General features: G+C 41.7%; 1 protein-coding gene across 8 annotated transcripts in view; it reads left to right on the forward strand.

The window, feature by feature from the left end:
- Positions 1-20,547, forward strand: part of SASH1 (SAM and SH3 domain containing 1) — a 540,276-nt gene that overhangs the window by 501,144 nt on the left and 18,585 nt on the right. For 5 of the 8 annotated variants that reach the window (XM_021389413.1, XM_021389414.1, XM_021389416.1 and 2 more), the window contains 5 exons: positions 4,708-4,840; positions 8,882-9,228; positions 14,449-14,520; positions 17,021-17,164; positions 19,825-19,960. In XM_021389413.1, coding sequence (XP_021245088.1) covers positions 4,708-4,840; positions 8,882-9,228; positions 14,449-14,520; positions 17,021-17,164; positions 19,825-19,960 — 832 coding nt within the window. Of the gene's footprint in view, positions 1-3,735; positions 4,011-4,059; positions 4,356-4,393; positions 4,505-4,707; positions 4,841-8,881; positions 9,229-14,448; positions 14,521-17,020; positions 17,165-19,824; positions 19,961-20,547 lie in introns of those variants that run through there. The other 3 variants (XM_021389420.1, XM_021389417.1, XM_021389419.1) reach the window with 3 other exon arrangements.

Here is a 20,547-nt window from a genome sequence, read left to right on the forward strand (position 1 = left end):
AAATGGGTTGTAAAGGTTTAACGTTCCTTTAACAGACTTCATACAGCTCATGTAAAAGTCATGTATGTTTTTGTTCATGGAGCTGAAACAGTTTAATCAGTTGTGATAGCATTAACTGCCTATCGTCTGGATGTTTCTTAAGCATTTCTGTTTGGACCTGGCCAGTGGGCTTTGCGTATCTCGTGTTTTTTAAGAACTGCTGCTGTAAACCTGTAGCGTTTCCAAACCCAGTCCTGCCGAAAGCTAGCTAGCTACTTCTGGTTCACATTTGGCCAGTTAATTCCAGGTACTCTAATAAAGGTTAGGGGTATGTGTGTATGTGTAAAGCACTTGTCCAGAGGGAGAGGCTAGGATTATGTGTTGTTCTTTCTCTGGCGTGTGAAAGGGGCTGGATGTTTTACAGCTAGAGCCAGGCGTGCTCCTTCCCTCCAGAGCAGGCAGCTGTGAATGAGAAAAACACTACAGAAAGCAAAGAGGACACCGGGAGCAGAATATCGAAGTGCGTGTTTTAATTTCTTACTTGCTCCTGGATGTACAGCATTCTGCTCCGTTCTTATGTTCGAGGCAATGCATAGCCTTTAGAGATGCACAAGTAAGAAAGGCGATCCAAGCAGTTGAAATGATGGGGACAGCAGAGGGAATTGGTCTCTTGCAGGCTTGAGAACCTGTTTGCAGGCTTACATCCGTCTTTGTTAGCAGCGAAGAGCTGTGCAGCGGGGATGGGCTTTGGCCTCTCTGCAGTTTCCCAGCCATGTGGTACGTGGAGGCTACCGCCCTTCACATGCAGTCCTGGGTGCTTGCAGATGCTGTTAATTTAGCCCCCGTTTCCCCGTGGCCTTGCATGCGCTTGTGCAGCAGAGCTCTCCAAGCTTGGAGAGCTGGCGGCCTTCCGCGCCGTGAGAGCACTGCAGATGTGCCGGGGACACACTTGCTCCAAGGAGAGCGGGAAGGCGGCTCCGCCCGGCCGGCACTGCCAAGGGGCCCCACCAGCCACACTGGCTCCCCAGCAGCGCTATCTCTTTAAAGCAAGCGCAGTTTTGTGTGTTGGCTTGGCCAATTTGTTATGGTTTAGGACTGTGGAGCCAGCTGTCTGCAATCTGATGTAATGTTGCCATGGAAACCAGAAATGAAACACTTAAGCATTCACCACAGAATTACTACATACAGCATTAGCCAAAATAATTAAAAGTTGAGCCATATGGGCCTTCGGATGGAAAAATTTGGAGCGGGGGAGATGGAAGTTAAGTTGTTCCTATTTACAGTACTGCAAATCCGCTTGTTTTCCCCTTGGAGCACACGAAGAGGCCTGCGCCCATGGCATGTGGGGCAGCCGAGGGGCCCTAGCTATTCCATCAGCCCCACAGCCACACCGGGGCCTGCGGGACAGTCCTGCACACCTAAGTTCTGCGGGCCTCCCTGTCTAGCACAGCCTCGCCATCTGCAGACACGTTGTCCCCTTTTTAACAGGTTATGTCTGCCCTTTGGTAGCACCGCAGTGTGCTGAAACACTTGGAAGGAGGCAGGGAAGAAGGAGAAAGGGTACTGCAGCCCTCTGCCAGGGCACGGCTGCTGGGGCTGTGCTGAAGCCTCTTGCCCAGCCCGCTGCAGGTTGAAAAGGCCAGGCTGATTTTCCCATCTGAAGGCAGGAAAAGCAACCAAAAAAGGCCATTCTGTCATCCTGAAAGCTGGAGAGGAAAAAAGGGTTGGGTGAATCAAAATGTTGAAGTTTGATAATTTCCAAATATGTCATTGAAGCCTGAATGCTTTACATTTCTGTTTTCTGTTTGATATTAGCTGCAAAAGAAAACATTGCTTGAACTGGAAAATTAAACTCTGTTTTCCGTGTGCCAAAATGGAATCATTTGATAATTTCAAGATGTTTTTTTTTTTTTTAATATAATATCATTTGGAAATCAGGAAATGAATCAAAAGGTATCATTTTTCAAAACAGGTTCATTTTCAAGGAATCGGCATTATTTGACAAAAAAAAGTTTCCTGATCAGCACCACTGGTGCTGATGTTTTTAGGCCTTTCTGTGTAACCTTATTAGCCATCCTTCTCCTTTACAAAAGATTTTCCATGCCACTTGCTACCCCGTAAGGGTAGGAAATAGACTGCTGGAGAAAGATTCTGACTTAGTTTTCAGTCAGGCTATTATCCGGTGGTTCCTGTTGTTAAATACAGGCTGTTCTCGGCTCTTCCAGCTGAGTATTGGGGCTTGGAAGTGTCTGTCAGTGCACATAAAGGACCCTGGCTGCTGGAACAAAGGCTGCCGAGTGTCCTGAAATGGCAGGAAATACCAGCTAGGCCTTTATTAGGGTGGCACTTTTATTTTGAAGAGTGGTAGGGATCTATCTACCGTACCATCCACTTGGGTTGGATGTCACTACCTTGTGTGGGGGCTATTTTGACACTTGCTTTCTCTGCAGTAGCAGTGAATGCAAACATCCAATATTGTAAAAGCTTTTCTTATTGCCACTGAATCTTTGTAGAGGACACTGAGGGGGACAGGTCTTTTTTTGGACACTGGTGGTACAGGATTCAGGCTGGTTGATCTGCACAGCAGCATTCCTATTCATCAGTGAAATCCATGGAGGGTGTTTTTTTTTTATCAACAGGAGCCTTACAAACTGAAGGTGGATGTAAAGTAATGAAGGAAAGCAGTGGCTTAGCGTAATTACGTTTAAAATAAATGTACCTGGAGTGCAGAGTATGCATGATGGTTGCTTGCCAGGATGTGCTTAATAGCCTAAGAAGCCTTGACTGAACTTGATTACAGTCAATAATCCATTCTTCATCTTAACTAAATATGTCTGAGGTACGTCTTGTTGTTTGACAGGTCACTAAGTTGTCCCAGCCGTAATTTCTGAATTAAGGCTCATCTTGCTGCTTAATTTATCTTGATATAAACAAGTCTGTTACTCCTCTCTATGGCCTTATTTCTCCTGAAGGAAGATTATTAATTACCTATCCAGTCTGTACCCATAATAAATGCATTCCTGCGGCTCTTAGAGGGCAGAATGGTAATTCCTACTGCCATATGCTGCCCATTTGGTATTCTTTCTTGTTTTGGAACATCAGGAAGTTTGTGGAAAACCTGTAATTGGCAGTGCCCTTGCAGAAAGTGACTGGCGTTTGCTCTGGCATGGTTCTGCTGGCTCTGTGAAATGTGTTCCTGCAAGGGAGATTTCAAAGCAGTGCTGAAACCTTCAGGCACTATTTGAGCCTTTGAAAATGTATTCATGTGTATACAACTGCTAATTGGTGTCCTGTCCTGTGGCATCCATGTTATTACCACATCCAGATATTTAAGAACAGTTGAAAAGTGGAGAGCATTTTAATGTATTTGGGTTGTCTTTTATTCAGTCTCTGGATAAGCAAAGACAGCATTCTTGTAGTGGAAGAGGAGAGAGTGGCCTTTTTTTTTTTTTCCTTCCCTTTTTTGGCTCACATCTGCTGGGGATTTTTCTTTCTTTAGAGTTTAATTAAGGAGAAGGAGAAAAAGGATGAGGATGCCATGGAAACCCAGATAGCTCCACTGACAGGAAGTCACATTAAGGTTTTAGAGCCAGCCATTAGGAATGCAGTGGACTGGCTGGGTCCATGGGTGAACACAAAGTGAGGTACGCAATCTGCACCGCGCTCCAGCTGGAGCCTGCGGCATGCAGGAATGTGCAGTGCACGGTGCCAGGGCTATCCTGGCTGAGTCTGAGCATCCTGCCGGCCTCCTCTCCCCTTCCCCCCACTGCCACTCGCATTCTGAACTGATTAAAACAGAGGAAGTAGCACATCGAGCGCTGAATCTGGCTCAAAAATCGAAGCCGACTTCTCGTTCACAAGGAGTGGATTGTTTCAGCTTGTTGTGTCACTGCTGCTGGAGAGGGAGAATTTTTTTTTGTCTCTGTAATGTTTGATGCTTGAGGGAAAACAGCTGGAACTGAGCATACTGGATCAGATGCAAAACGAAATGGGATGCTGGGGAATATGGACTGCACTGTATATCTGAAAAGGTCAGAGTTTTCCCTTGGTCAGTGTTGGAGGAATGCTGTGTCCATCCTAACTTCAGCCTCGAGAGCCTTCAGGAGGAGTGCAGGGAGCAGGGAGGAGGAAAGGAGTATTTTGTAACTGCGGCAGCTCGAGCGAGGCAGATGAGGTCTCCTCCTTCCTTTTACTTCCCGTCCCTTTCTTGTGCTGCTGGTTTTGATTTTCTGGGAAGACTGAGGGAAGAAAAAGAGAAGTCGTCAATGACAGAGTTTTGGTTTGGAGGAGCTGTTTATAACCAGGTTTAAACTGCAAGTTCTGAGATGCCAGACAGAGCAGTGACTGACCCAAACCACAGGAGCGTAACTGGTATGGTAAGAAGAGCCCTGGGAAAGAGCCCTGCCTGAAACGTACTGAGAGGACATGGAAGTAGTTATTACACAATGCCCAGGAAGAAAGACACAGGCAGGAATGCATTTCATTGCCTAGAATCTTACGTTGCACAGATTTAGAAATCAAAATGGTATGTCACGCTTTCAGAAAAAGAGAAGGAAAAAAAGAATACCCTCAGTAATTTAAATGTTTCTCTCTGACCTGGGCTGAAAATATAACACCAGTTACAGAGCTGCATTGACACAGCGCAGCAGATGAACTGGGTTAACTTGACTTGAAGGAGCAAGCTCTGGAACAACTACTTTATTAATATTCCCTTTGTTTCTTTGCCAGTCAAGAGAACAATCCGATGATGAAACAGAGGAGTCGGTGAAGTTTAAGAGATTGCACAAGCTGGTAAATTCTACTCGCAGAGTCAGGAAGAAACTCATAAGAGTGGAAGAGATGAAAAAACCCAGTACGGAAGGTAAAATCGACATGTATATGACTAAACTTGTATACATGAATACATTTTTCTCTTGAGAGGGAACAGAAGGGGGCAGGGGTGGGAAGTGTTCTGAGAGGACACTGGGAAAGGCTGCTTTGTCTATGGTGCATGCATTAGTCAAGTAATTACATTTTGAGACAGTAGAAGGAGGAAAATGACTGTCTGGGATGTGGTTACTGCTGATCTTCAGGCATTTCCAGAGCAGCACTGGAGACCCCTTCATTAAGAGATTAGAACTTGGTTTACGTTATATGCCCCACACTGTGGAGGGAATAAGAGTAGGAGCAATTGCCCTGCAGGCGCTTCAGGGAGATAAGCAGAGCAGCCACTGCTTTGTTCCCATCTCCCAAGCCTGTGAGACAGCTGTAGGGATGACAAACAGGTGAAGCACTTAGCGAATTTGGGGAGGGGAGTGGCTGGTGGGTAGAGCAGTTGCACTACATGGTATCATCCTGTGGCAAAAGTACAGAAACTCCATCAGATGTTCTTGGGGGGATAGCTGCTGCCTCACATAACATTAACTCCTAATTCAGGAGGAGCCTGCTTGCAGATTGGCTCCTGAATGAGCCATGCTGCCAAGAGACAGGGGGAGTGGAAGATAGAATGGAGGAGGAGGAGGAGGGTGGGGAAACAGGAAACAGTTCAGCCCCTGGGAATGCCGTGCTGCAAATTTAACTCCGAATGACCTGCATCTGTGTGTAAGCACTCAGACTAAAGAAGCCTGAGCCTTGGAGTAGCCTCTCTGCAAAGCCCTACTTGAGTCCTTACTGGAATTGTGGGTACCTCTCTATGTTAGTGTCCTTTTCAGGGTCATACACCATGACTCCCCTCAGCTTAGTAGTGAGCTGAGCCATATTATGTTTCCTTCCGAGTGTACTTAAGGAGAATGCATACATCTTCTTGGGTATGTGGAGAGCTGTTGGCAGATTCATAATCTGTCCCACTTCTCCCTTGCGCGATGGTCACATAACTAGCTGGAGTGAAAGGCTCAACCAGTTTAGTGCTCTGCACCGGGCAGCTATCTTGGTCTGAGGAGGTTTTTGTCATCTCGTAGGGGAGAGAGAGCATGAATCTGGGAAGCGAAAGCATGTTTTATGAAAAGAGTTGGACAAAACAGGGCCTTTTTTCCCTCCACTCTGAGGAAAGAATGCCAGAGATGCCTTTCCTACCTTGGGAAAAGGTGCAGGGAGCAATCAGCCAGAGACCCCAGGTGCAGGAGCAGGCAGCTGAGGAGTTGCCAGGTGTGCAGGTGCCTTCCTACAGTTTGACCAGGCTTCTCTTCAGCTTGTTAGCTGTCTGGTTTGCTCTCAATTCCCCCCCTCACAGTGCTTCACTTGCAATTTTATTTCATCTCCTTATTTCCTTTTTTTCCCTCAGTCTTTCATTTTTGTGTCCCAGTTCTTTCCAGTTTTTTTCCGCTGGGTTTTTCCACCCGTACTCCTCATGGAAAAATAACTGAGTTAACTAAAAAAAAAAGTCTTGATCTGCTTCCTTCTTTCTCCGTCCCCTGTCCGTCTTCTCTCTTTTAACTCTAGGCTTTTCTGAATAATTCATCTATAACGCAGAGATTTTGTTTCATCTAGCACTATGGAATTCTTTTTGTACATTATCTCCTGGCGAACTCCATACCAAGAAAATCATATTGTTAAGTGACAATATTAATTACTTCTACATAAGTAGAAGGCCCTGTAAGTAGCCAGTTATACATTAGGAATAAATATCTGTGTCTTTTTTTTTTTTCCACAGCCAAGTTTTCATATAGCATATTAAAAGTGCTTCATAAATGCTGTCCATGCCCACATTTCATAATGTAGGTCTGTATTCCTATTTGAACACATCAGAGGATTGTGCAAGGTCACAGAAGATAACCGTGGTCAGATTTGGGGATTTCCGTCTGCCCTTCCCGGTTACCAGTAGTTGACTGAATTGGTTCTTGAGCTGTTTGTTGCTATTATTTAAATCAGTATATAAGCATGAAGTCATGTGAAATCCTAGATGGCCAGATTTTTGAGAGTTGGATATTAATTTGATTGGTCGCATCAGTGTAATTGCAGTAAATTTGTCAGCATTCAATAGCTTTTGTCCAAGCATGGCAGTAAGCTTGCTTTGAAAACCGACGTGAAATTCCTCAGAAGAAAGATTCCTCAATCCGTCTTAGAAATTCCTTCATGAAGAAAAACTTCACCAAAATTCCATATATATTTGCATTGTTCTTAAAAAAAAAAAAAGGCATCCTTGTCTGAGATCCTTCTCGTACATTTCTACTATTGAGAATTTTATTGCACTAAATATAAGTTTTGGTGATCTGATGATCACTAGAATGTGCCAATATCTGAATCCACGTGTGCTTTGTGTTAAGTCTTCTCTCAGTAAGCTAAATAACTGAAGGTTCTATTTCTTGGGCACCATTCTTATATAACATTTAAAAACAAATCACATCTACATCTGTGTCATTATGGCTTTGTGTCATGGACTTACTCCAAATAACATCTGTTACAGTGTTGACACAGAATGCATATTTTACAAGCTGTTTAAAAACATATTTACTTAGTGGACTAAAATTGTTTATCAGCACATATTCAGTCCCAAGACAATGTCAATTTTCTGTTCAAATTGGGAATTAGAGGAGGAAAAAGAACAGATTGAACAGTTCAGTGAAAGTGTTATTAAAGTCAGACTCCAGTCTACATACCTACTCCAGAAAAGTTCTCAAGAGTAAAAGTTCTGTCAGATGTATCCACTATTCCTTCACTGTACATAGAGTTTTATGTTGGTAGAATAGTGTCTTAGCTTTCGCAAATAAGTGTCAAACATGTTTTGTGCAGTGAGTGAACTGCAGATGAGACAGGAAGCTTGTACAAGGCAAATAATATTCTTTTGTTTTAAATTCTTCCCCCTTCTATTGAATGAATGAGTTTAATAAACCACAGGTATTTTAGAAATGGTTCAAACATAGCTTTGCTTTGGGATTGTAGAAGCCATCAAAGAGGAAGGCAAAGTTGGGTCATACCGCAAATTGACTATTTCTGTGTGTGTTTCTGTTATATACCCATGAATGCCATAACCTTTATCAAGCAGGACTGAGCAAGATGTGTACTCTTGTTTGATTCTTTCCTTGTTACTGCATTGAATATCTGACCCTATATTTTGCACAGTAGAGAACACTGGAGAAAAATGTTTCTTAAATGATAAATGTGATAAGGAATCGCAGTTTCAGGGAATTTTCTCCGTTCGCTCCGTTCCAGGAAGGAGTCCTGGCTGTTTTCCCATATCCAGTACTTGTATTTCAAAAAGTTTTCTTCTTCCCTTTCTGTGAAATATGTATTTAGTGAAAACAATGTGTTTGTCATTAGCAGAGCACTGTTGTAATTGGAACTACCATAATTTGACCTACTTTCTTTTTTTACTTTGCATCTGTTGATTAAGTAAATCCTGTTTAATTAATGTTGGTTCCTTTTCCCCTATCGAAATCCTAAATCTTTTCATTTCAGCCCAAGCTCAGCTCTACAACTTTCTGGGACAGATACTGCTTTTTGCAGAAAAAGCATCGAGTATTGGAAAACTGAACCTAAATGAGAGATGCTTGTGTTTGTTTGTTTGTTTTTAATACCAAGATATACTTCCAACCTACTGTAATTTCATTAAAGCTGATTTTTAAGAAAGCATCTTATGCAAGTATCAGGAGAAAAACTTAAGAAACAGATCCCAGTTCCAGCGTTTCAGGGTTTCTAAGACCATTTGAGGTCTTATTTAGCAGCAGATGAAAGAGAGAAACTTAAAATAACAATCGTTTTACTTACAGCATGTTATAGTCTATGTGTTGTTATCTCATCCCAAAACTCCCACTTCACAAACGGATGTTGCTTCTTCAGGCTTACCCAGCTGCAAATACTTTCTGGGCTTCTTTTATCGGGAAGATTTTTCCTTCAATTTTAAGTGGGTGATTGTTGACATATTAGTTGAAAAAAAATAGAGAATTATGAACTATGATGTGCATTGTCCTGCTTTTGTCCCCTGCAGGCGTAGAAGAGCAGTCACTTGACAACTCTGCTATACTGGATGACAGATCAGCACTTTACTCTGGAGTTCACAAGAAGCAATTCTACTTTGATGGTTCCTGCGAGAAGCAGACAGAGGATGACTCGGACTCACTTACTACTTCTCCCTCATCTAGCAGTCTTGATACATGGGGAGCTAGCCGGAAACTGGTGAAGACCTTCAGCAAGACTGATAGCCGTGGCCTTATCAAGCCTCCCAAGAAACTTGGGACATTCTTTTCTTACCCAGAAGATGAGAAGACCCAGAAAGTTTGCCGCTCCTTGACAGATGGGGAAATGAAGAAGAGCCTCGGCTCACTGAGCCATGGGGTAAGTACAGAAAGCATTTGCTTTTATGACAGCAACAGGCACAAGCACCATCTTCTGGTGTCCCTGGAGGAGATTCAGAGTGTAAGGAAGCAGATCCGATTGAAGAAAATGGATACTAACTATTCCTGTTCCAGAGCTTTTCTTTGCCAGCGCCCTGCTAGGAAAGGAGCATCTGCCACAACTTGCGACCTACAATTACTGCGACACAAAGTGAAAGGGGGTGGAGGTTGTGGCTTCCCAAACAGAAGGCTACGAGGGCGCACTTCTGTCAGCGAGTTCAATATTACCTATGTGGTGGAGAGAAGCCTGTACAGTCACCTCAACCTCTCACAGCTGGTGCGTCCCGTTACTGACAGGACCCTGAGCAAGGCTGACAAGCAGGACCTGAGGAGATGCCTGCTAGAGGAGGATGAGGAGGCCAAGAGGAAGTGGGCTGCCACAGTGGATCGTTGTACTAAAAGGGTTCTCTTGAGAATCCACCAGAAGTCTGTGAGTCAAAGAGTTGTCGTGAAGGTGGTCTTGCAGTTTCTGTGAGGTTGCAGTCAACTTGTGTTTCTGCTTTATACTTTTAACTAAAACATAGTGCTTCTCCTGCTTTCCTTGCCATTAGAAACTCTTAAGCACTGGAATTCAGCTATAAGGGAAGAATATGCCATACTATGAGGAGTTTGATATAATCCCATCAGAGAAGAGTTTTCTTGAGTCTGCAGTTTCTTTGCACACTGGATAAATCTGTGAGAGAGAGCAAATATGACAAAATGCTGTTTTTTTTTAATTTCCTATAGAACAGAAATTGAGATCACTGATGAAAAGCTTTGAGACATTATAAAAACGTTTTTTTTATGATGCTTTGGAAGTCAGCATTCTCTTAAAGGCATACTGAGAGGGTTACAAAATTTTCAAAGGATTGAAGCATCCTTAGTTAATTGTGCTCAATTTCTCTCCGGCCCTCTGTCACTGCCTCTTATTGGCCCTTCCCCATTCAGCTCGTATCTCATCAAAATGCCCACCCAGCTCTGTAGTTTCTATCAACACACAGAGGTGCAGAAGGATAAGGAGTTTTAAGTTATCTAAACACTACCCTCCTGGTTGTTGCTCACCACATCGGAAGTGTCCCTTCTGCTCTTTTCCTGGCCACTGCTCCTCCTTTCTTACATGAGGTGATGGTGTTATCTTCCATCAGAGCAGTGTGGAAAAGGAACAAAAGGAGGCAAAAAAAAGAAGTGGTACCGTACAATGGGAAATTAAATGATTCGAGCACTCCAGAGAGACCCAAAGTCTCTTCTGGCTATATGACTTAGCTTTGACAATTCCCTTAACCATGATGTTGAGTTTCCTGAGTGCTTGCCTTTGGGGCCAGCCAGATTTCCAAAGCTGAAACAGCTAAGTCTCTTTTCTGTTGACAGTGTAGATATATTCCCTACTTCAGTGGGTGGAAACAGCAGTTCACTCATAACATTAAGCAAGATATTCCAGTGAAGATTACATTAGAAAAAAAGCTTTTCCTCTTGAATTACAGATTTTATTTTGGGAGGCCTACTTCATTTCTTCAGGTGTGAGGTATTCTCAATATAAGAGTCACAGCCTTGTTCTTCTGAATTATGCGTGGGAGTTGACTGAATCCTTGTGGTACACTTTTTGCTCTATGGACCTGAAATTAAGGATTTTTTTCCTACTCAGTGCCATGAATGGGCTTCTTCAGTATTTCTTCTGCTGTAACTGCTTTTTCTGCCACTGATATGATAGTGTTTATTTTCCTAGACATGCTCAGAAGATGTGATTTTCCCTTAATGATAGTACAATGGTAAAAGAAATCTGATTTGTCCTTCTGAGGGTTGAACAGTAAGTAGGTGGTATCTCAGGCAAAAGAACATACTTATATGGGCTAGAGGTGCTGCGTTGTTAAAAAAATGCTTTCTAAGGCTGTCTTTGTAAATACAGACACCAGCAACAAACTTTTCAGTTCTTCTAGAAAGTAGTCTTACTACAGTCATTTCATAACGAAAACCACCTGGAATGACTTTTGCTTATTCACAGAGATACAATCAGAGAAGAAATGGATAATTTTATTGTTGTTGTTGAGGAACTCCTCTGTTAGCTGTTTCTACAGCCTCATTTAAATGAAATAAATGGTGGATACACACTGCTCGTAGAAGCTTTCCCAGCGCACTTCTTCCTGAAACCACAGAAAGCTGGCAAACTTCAGCTAATGCCACTCCTTCCTAGAAACACTTAACGTTTGTTTGCTGCAACCTCAGGGAAATTGCAATGCCTATGTATTCAGTGGAATTGGTCACTCTGTCTTGCCTTGCCATTCATTTTTGTCATTTATATTTGTTTCAGTGACCGGGACATGCATGGAATTTTCAAATAGCATCAATTTTTCTTTTCTTCCCAAAATATAATACTTTGGATTGCATGGCCATTCCATTGAATATCCCTTTCCTCATCCACTGACCTTTTGTTTGGTACATAATTTCCAGAGTCATTACTGGAACTGAAGGCAGAAGATAATGTTAAATGTATGGGAAGGTCCATAATGAAAGAATAAGAATCCTTTATGTGGTACATGTATTCAGAAGCTTTTAACCAACAGATGTTTTGATCTCGTGGGGCTGCTGTAGGAAGAGCTTTGGCTGGTTTGACAGATGAGTTTGTTCATAATAGTTGCAGATGTCCTTTCCTCATTGTTGGGATTACCATACGCTGTAGGGTTAGTTGGAATGGACACTTCACAGGACAACATTACTCCCAGCTAAACATGTCATGCTTTAAAAATTGATCTTACTACTTCTTGTTGGTCTCAAATTATGGCATTTTCTTTTATGTATGTGAGGCCTAGACGAAGCTCACTTTGAGTTTTAGTAGCTGTGATGGATACAACACTCAATATGAAGCTGGGAAAAAGAACTTTTTAAAAGCAGTTAATGTGTATGTTGATAAGTAGTGAATGGAGCAAGAAGAATGTTGATGTTAGCAGAACTAATTGATCTGATCGTTTATGAAGTGGCACTTTATAGGGTTTGCTTCTTTCTGTCAAAGTGTAGAAGTCTGGTGGTTTTCAGGTGTTGAGGCTTACCAGCTCCCAAGTACACATAAGACTAACTGGGCAATCCTTTGTAGTTCTCATGTTATGCTTAGAGTGTCTTAAGCTGAGGTTTAAGGTGTCTTCGAAGTTATTGTGTTGAGGAGTTCAGGCCCTAAGAATTTACAGTTCACAAGCTGCTGATTTTATGCCTCCTGATTGTCTCACATCTAACTTTAAAGAGAATACTTAGAGATATGGCTATCTCAAAACCCCTTTGTAGAATCCAGAGTTGAAGCTGTACAAGTAAATTGTAACTGCCATGCTCTTATTTTCCTGGTTTGCCCTTTTGACAAGGCCAGTTATTTGTGTACTGTGCAGCTGGTTGTTCTGTGAATAGAAAAATAGTCAAAAATTTGACCTTTTGGATTGCAAAGCAAAAGCTGGATTCTCTCTGAGCCCCGTAAGTGGCTGGTCTTTGGTAATACCAAAGCTTTAGCAGAGACTCATCTGTTACACAGTCTGGTTTTGGCTGTGGAAATGCACCTGTGCTGAGTTTGGTTGCCTTCTGCTCTTAGGAAGAAAGTGATATCATAGTGTTGATTTTCTTTTTTATGCAGGATGATTATGATAAAGTGCTTCTGCACATTCAGCCAAAACTGAGTCACTCAGGTGATAGTGCCACTGCAAATATGACATACTTTCTCCGAGAAGTAGCAGAGCTGCCATATATCACCAGTGGTGTGATCGTAAATACCTAATCTGGAACTGGGGCTTACTGAATCGCTGGGACACAATGCTTGTGGATAGTGGAGTTTATTTTTTCCCTCCTTTTACCAAGTGCTTACCCTACAAGGCCTCTAGTATTTCACAGAATCACAGAATTTGAGGGGTTGGAAGGGACCTCAAGATCATAGAGTCCAACACCCCTGCTAAAGCAGGTGCCCTACAATAGGTCACACAGGTAGGCAACTAGATGGGTCTTGAATACCTCCTTCTATGGAGGCTCCATAACCACTCTGGGGAAACCATTCCAGTGCTCCGTCACCCTTACTGTAAAGAAATTCTTCCGTATGTTAGTACTGAACTTCCAATGTTCAAGTTTTAGGCTGATACTCCTTGTCCTATCTCTACACACCACCGAGAAGAGCCTGGCCTCATCCAGTTGCCTCCCACCTCCCTTTAGATATTTATAAACATTTATCAGATCCCCTCTCAGTCTTCTTTTCCCTAGGCTGAGCCTTTCCTCATATGAGAGATGCTCCAGGCCCTTAATATTTTTTGTGGCCTTCTGCTGGACTCCTTCTAGGAGATCCCTGTTTTTTTTTTTTTTGAACTTGGGAGCCCAGGCTGGACACAGTATTCTAAATGTGACCTCACCAGAGCAGAGTGAAGGGAAGGATCACCTACCCCGACCTGCTGGCCACTCTTTTTAATGCAAGTCAGGATGCCGTTGGCCTTCTTGGCCACAAGGGCACACTGCTGGCTTATGGCCACCCTGTTATCCACCAGGACCCCCAGGTCCTTCTCCACAGAGCTCCTCTCCAGCAGGTCATCCCCGAGCCTGTACTGATGCATGCGGTTATTCCCTAGGTGCAAGGATCTACACTTGCTCTTGTTAAACCTCATCAGGTTCCTCTCTGCCCAACTCACCAGCCTGTCAGGGTCTTGCTGATGGTAGCACAGCCTTCTGGTGTGTCAGCCATTTCCCTGTGTTTCTTTGGAAACTGAGTGTATGCAGCGGTTCCCAGAAGGTAGGTTATCCAATGCTTTAAGACATTGGTGGTTCTCTGTTTCACTGCTACTGTGAAGTAAATTATGAAGGCAGATGGGAGTGCTGAGGTGGAGTTACTAAGAGTCTGGAAAACTCGATGCATAATGTCAACAATTTCCTCAGACCAGAAAGTCTTTTTTCTTTTTGAAAACAAGAGTAGGCAATAGATGACTCAACAGCAGCAGACCTTATGCCAAGGGGCTGTGTCTGGAAAAGACAAATGACTCAAATTACTTTTAACAGCAATCTTGATTTATAATCTCTCATCCTGTTGTTTGTTTGTTTATTTGTTTCCATTTTTGCAGAGGTATGTGTTTTCGCTGGTGTTCTCCAAATCACAATATTTTGAGTGAGCAATCACTGTCATAAAACTGTTTCCATCATTTGTTGTTATTTCTTTTTTTTTTTTTTTTTTTTGCAGAGAACCTGCAGCTTTGGAGGATTTGACTTGACAAATCGTTCCCTTCATATTGGAAACAATTCTGACCAAATGGTGAGTATAAGACAAAAAAGCACAAGCTTGAATTAGCATAAAATGAAATGCGCAATAGAGTTTATAATAGACTGAAGTGTAATTTAGGTCCATAATAGCAGTTTGAGAATCCAAGAAAGCAAAGTATTGTCGTTAACCACAGTCTTCCTTAGCTTTGAGAATAACATCCACCCATATCCATATATGTGTATGTATTTATATGCCATATGTGTTAGGAGGCAAGAACAAGTGATCAAAGTATGGATCTGGGGGGCACATCTGTGAACTATTCCTGTGTCTGACTTCCTCATAGCATCACCTCAGGCAAAACATACGATTAGTGTACTCTATTGGTAAAAACTTCTTGGAATAACGAGACCAACTTCATTCAGTGAAGATCTGCACATTATTTGGGTAGAAGTCACACAGTACAGATTATTTCTTTTCTCATTGTATTTAAGAGTACTGGAGTAGACCAGGACCCCATTGTTCTGGGTGCTGCACAATTGATCTCAGAATTCTTTGTCTTTAAGAGAGCTTGTTATATATAATAAAATAACTTTCTGGAGAATTGATTCCATTTAATGTTACTCATGTTGATCCCAGTGTTGCTGGTGGTCAGCCCATAGCCAAAAGTAATAAAACAGAAATGAGCCAGAACATTCTATCAAATGAAATTGTCAATGTATTTTTTTCTTTTTGTCCATATATTTTTTCATTTCTGTTTTAACTTTGGCTCTGGTAACTTCTTTGTTCACTTAAACAAAATCTAAATTCCAAAACGTTCTACACGCATTCAGTGAGCTGGTTGGGTTTTTTTTGGTGGTGGTGGCTTGGGGTTTTTGTTTCTTTGGTTTTTTGCAGGGTTTTTTTTTTTGGTTGGATAGTTTTGTTTGGTTTAAACATCATAAATTCCCTTTTCATTGCCCAAAACTGTTAGTGGGTATTATATTCATCAAGTTTCAACTCAGTAAAACAGTACAAACATGCGCTGATCATCTTTAAACACAGATAATTTGACATGTTCGCACCATGTTTGTGATGTAGGAAAGTGTGAAGTCTAGTAGTTTTCCTACTAACATCAGTGATGGGACAGGTACAGCATGCCTGATTAATGAAGGGAGATCAAGGTTGGTTTGGACTTTTTGAAAACATTTTAAAGTCCATTAACCTAAATATGTTGTTGGGTGTGTTATTTATTTTTTTTTTTCCAAAAAGGTAAAGCAAATAGTTCTCCTTAATTTCTGCTGAAAGACCAAATGTTATCAAAGAAGTTATAGTCACAAACAACTTGTAAAGGAAAAAATGATAGAATGTTCATTGATTAGTTGTCTGCTGAACTTCAGATAAACTTTTTGACAGAACATCAGTAAAGTAGCAAATGTGTAAGTATAGAGAAAAAAAAAGATAGCTCATTTATGTAGAATGCAGTGTACACTTATTTTAATGCTTGTTACTTTGTGTACCTAGCTTTTCTTCTAAAGGATTATTGAACCAAGTCAGAGGCCAATTCAGTTTTCTGCCTGACTGCTACTGAGCAGATTTTGGTCCTTTTTGCATTGTGATTTTTGTTGCATCTGTGCCAATGGAAGTGCTGTTAGTAACTCTTATAGAGATGCCTTGCTGTAGTTCCTGAAATACTGTAGAATGAAGTTCTATGTTTATCATGCTGCCTAGAAAATCTGAATAAGGGCTGAGTCATACAAATGCTTCAGAGTGTTAGCTGATCCATGGTAATTCTTTGCATGCACTTGTGGTGTAAGTAAATACTGGGTATCTCAAGCTAGTTTAGAAGAGGTTAAATTGGTTCAAAGCAGCTGGCTTTTGTTGTTCGCTATATGTGGACCAGCTAATCTAGTTCGGCAGCAACCTGTGTGCATGTCTCAAGAAGGTGCAAGTGCAACCTTTTACCAGGAATTGTGGATCTAGTAGATTCTTTGCTTTTTTTTTAATAAACAATTCACAGTAAAACCACAAAGATGCTCATCAAGAGAGGTTAGCTGAATGCCTGTCTGAAAATAGAGTGTAAATTTGAGTAGCCAAATAAAGGTGTGTAAGTGTGTGTGTGTGTGTGTGTGTATGTATGTGTATATATATATATGGATACTGTCTCACACATATATAAATATATCGCTGGTGTCTCAAAAGTACCTTGAGTCCTGTTAAACTGTAATACTGTAGTGCTGACCCACATGAGGAAAAACTGCTGTTGTATGTCCCATCGGTAGGGCTTAGCTTGAAACTGTTGAGTTCTCTCATCAGGTCACGCATACTTACTTGAAACTCCGGGGAGTAAAGGGATGCTAACACACCCCAACACCGTCTACACGGTATCTATGGAAAAGGTTACCAGTCAGGCTGTAAGAGTAAGGCAGGGCAAACTGCTACAGTGTTTGCACAATGTCTCCACAGTGAATTTAAAGCAGTAAACAGGACACCTTCTGTGTCTGAGTACCTCTCCTGGATGGTCAAAAAATTATATCTTGTATTTTATAGGCATAAATCATGTTTTATTTTGCAGGGCAAAGAAGGAGACTTTGTTTATAAAGAAGTAATCAAATCACCCTCTGCCTCCCGTATATCTCTGGGCAAAAAGGTGAAATCTGTGAAAGAAACCATGAAGAAAAGGATGTCTAAAAAATACAGTAGCTCTCTGTCTGAGCAGGTATGTAAGATTTGCAGTGGACTCAACTTAATAGCACAGAAGTGATAATTATTATTGATTACCATGCTTTAAGCTATCACAAGGGATCTGTAAAGAAACTTCTAACAAGAGTTCGTGCTGTGGCTTATTCCTGTGTTCTTATCAAATCCCTCACTGTGGAATGGTTTCTTGCAGAAGCACAACCATGAAAATGCATTTTCAGATTTTCATTCAAGTAGCTCATCAGCAGAAGCCTGTGGTTGATGGCATTACACATCTTGCTCTATATTTCCATCTCTTTATCTGTCATCATTATTTATTAGGAGAACTGGTCAGTGACATGGGGTCACAGAAATATATATTAATCTGCAATTTACTCCTTAGTTTAAATTCCCAGTGTAACTTCACATACACAGTGCCTCTCTGCTGTTACGGATCTGTTCTCCAGCATAGCTTGCTCTCTGTAGCAGCTTATTAAAACTGATGCACAGTGCAGTCAGAAGAGGCATCCCACAGAAAATTTTCCTATTATTCATCCAGTATGGAGTTTTGTAGCTCAGCCTTAAAGGCAAACCTTCAGTACATTAATTGTAAATAAGCCTTTGAATTTTAGTGGCCCAGGAACAATTGCTGTCTTTTTCTGTAAACATCCCTTTTGGTATACTTCGGGTGCTTCACTTTGGTGGAGTGTCAAAAATTCTCCAGTATTTGTTTAAAACCATTGAAATGTGTAATAACTTAGGAAACTGCTGGGAAAGCAGAGCTTTCTCTGGCAGACATTGCCCCCAAGTGGCCTCTTACCAGTTGCTGGATGGTCAGGAATGCTTGCAGTGAGAAGAGCAGAAATGGAAACGGGAATGTCATGCTGCACCAGAGGGAGTGTCTCAGTATTCGTGCAAAATACTGTTGGTCATAGAAGGAACTTCAGTTAATAAGATTCAGAATAACAACTCCAAACTGCAAAATCTGGAGAAGACATAGCAGGCAGAGAGGTGACCAGATCTGTGCAAAGCGCAGCAACATCAGAATTCCTTTCCTCTGGGACTGTCAGCCCTACTTGTTCATAACCAGAGGCAGTGCCACAGTTATGGTTACATTTCATTTGTATTTAAAACATTTTTGGTCTAATGATATGATTTAAGATGCTTTGATATCTGACTGGCCTTAAAGTGCCCCTCATGAAAGTCTCCCTGAGGAAGGGATACACTGAGAAATCAGTTTACAGTGGGTTAGCAACTCTTGTGCTCTCTAGCTCTCTCCAAGATTGACTTGACCTCTGAAGTCATATGCTGTGATGACTTTTTTTCTGATGATTCTGCAGCATGCAAATAATAGGTTTCATCTAAAAGCTTCAGCACATCAACACAAAAAGCTTTTCTTGCTTGCGAGCTAAGCTGCTTTTGTTTTCTAACTTTTTGGCACAGTCATTTTAGAATATTCTCTTTCTGGCATGACTCAAACTATGCCAGTATCCCAGCCTGCATTCAAAGAAAACAAGCAAAAATTGCTCTGGCCACAAGTAATCTGCTGCTTTGCTTTTTGGTTAACAGAATTTCAGGTTAGGAAAGATCCTTTAGATTTTCTGCAGTGCTTGGCTGAATGAAGAGAGAAGTTACTTGCCTATTGCATATGTAGCGAAATCATTTCTCTATGCATTTATGTTTATGTGTATTACCTGTATGTATATTATGCACAGTCTGCATTTCTTAGTTTGTGTTTTCCTTCAAGGTAAATGAAGAAAAATATCAATTAACTGCAAAAATGTACATAGGTAACTCTGAAAGTAATACCTCCTATTTATTTCTATGAAAATTACAACAAATACAAAGAGCACAATAACACTGTCTGGTAGGGAGAATTCACAGGTACAAAACACTACTCTTCGGTGTAGTCACCACCATTTGCTATGCATTTTCACCAGCAATGAAGGAGAGTCTGCATACCACAGTCATAAAAATCTGCGTGGCCATCCAGATCGTGGCTTGTTTTTTACTTTACTGTCACCACTGCTGAAACGCACCACCCACCACCTTCACTGTGTTCACATCCACTGGATGTTTTTCTGCATGGAGGAATTGAGTTCCATACCTTTGCTCCATCCGCACTTCCATGTCAGATGCCATTTGTCAGACTGCCTCTCTGCTGCCATCTGTCACACAGCAACAAAATGTGATGGTATATTGGTGGGAAGTTTCAGCCTCTACTGCTGTACCAACATTTGCCTCTGATGTTGCGGGCCAACACAATAAAAGAGGAGGCATTACTTTCAAAGCAGCCTTCATACATTGCTGGGTGTCTGATTTGTATTGCCTGATTTGCTCATATTCACCCTTGTACATAATCCTGAGTCAGAAAGCTGAATTTGACTTGAGCTGTTTGGCAAGTAGTGCTGATAAAAAAAAAAAAATACAACAAGTTTTTAAACCTTTGAATTTGGAGTTTTGTGTATTATTTCTTTCTACTTAGTGTGCTAGCCTTTTCAGACTGCTGTGCTTGCCATCATGCCTAATAAAGTGGGGTATCTGCCACAGCCGAATACCACTTATTAAGTTGATAAATGTAAAAGCTTTCCTCCTGTCTGGTAAAGAGCAGGAAAATACAAGAAGTTCCCAAATGTGAATGAGCAGCTCCTGTTAGTGCTTATGCTCCTTTATCATACAAAATGGTTCAATGCTTTTCAGGAGTCAAGCCCTGGAGTCATACCAGGTTCTCCGCAGTCACCACCGCCGGACGCTGACTCCCTGGACAAGCCCAAGCTGAAAGCTGGTGGCTCAGTCGAGAGCCTGAGGAGTTCCTTAAGTGGTCAGAGCTCAATGAGTAAGTCCTGTTGTAATTGCGTTGCTCCATGACTGTGGCTGCAAGGAACAGAGATCTCCACAGTAAGCAGAATCAGAGAAAAGCAAAGGAAGGGTAGTGGTTACAAGTGGGGAAAAAAAAAAAAAGGGGGAGGGGGGTTAGTCACTAAAGTTTTATGAAGAACTATGAGCTGTATTGTACAGAGACTGTTTTTGCTCTGCATTTATACAGAGCCCTGGAAAAGCAAAATCCTCCTTTCTGGCTTTACCTGCAGGGTCCTGCTATTGTAATACATCTGATTTAAGTGAGAACTACAGCCGTTCGCCTGTAACCTTGCAGTGAGAGTGCTTTTTCCATTCCAGATAAAGGGTCACTAGAGGACAGGCATATCTTTAGGCTAGGTTTCTCCTGAGAACTTCTGCTGGGTTTTTAGTTGTTTTTTTTTTTTTTTTCATTCTCCTCCAGAGAGACCTTAAGGTTTTCTCATTAACTAGATAGATAAGTATTATTTAAAACCTCTCTGGTTAAGATTGTCTCTAGCATAAAGCAGAACTCAGGCGGCATGCAGATGGGGTGAATTTGCTTCTATGAATTACTAATAGAAGCCA

This window comes from Numida meleagris, chromosome 3, assembly GCF_002078875.1.
Source record: "Numida meleagris isolate 19003 breed g44 Domestic line chromosome 3, NumMel1.0, whole genome shotgun sequence".
In the NCBI taxonomy this organism is placed as follows: domain Eukaryota; kingdom Metazoa; phylum Chordata; class Aves; order Galliformes; family Numididae; genus Numida; species Numida meleagris.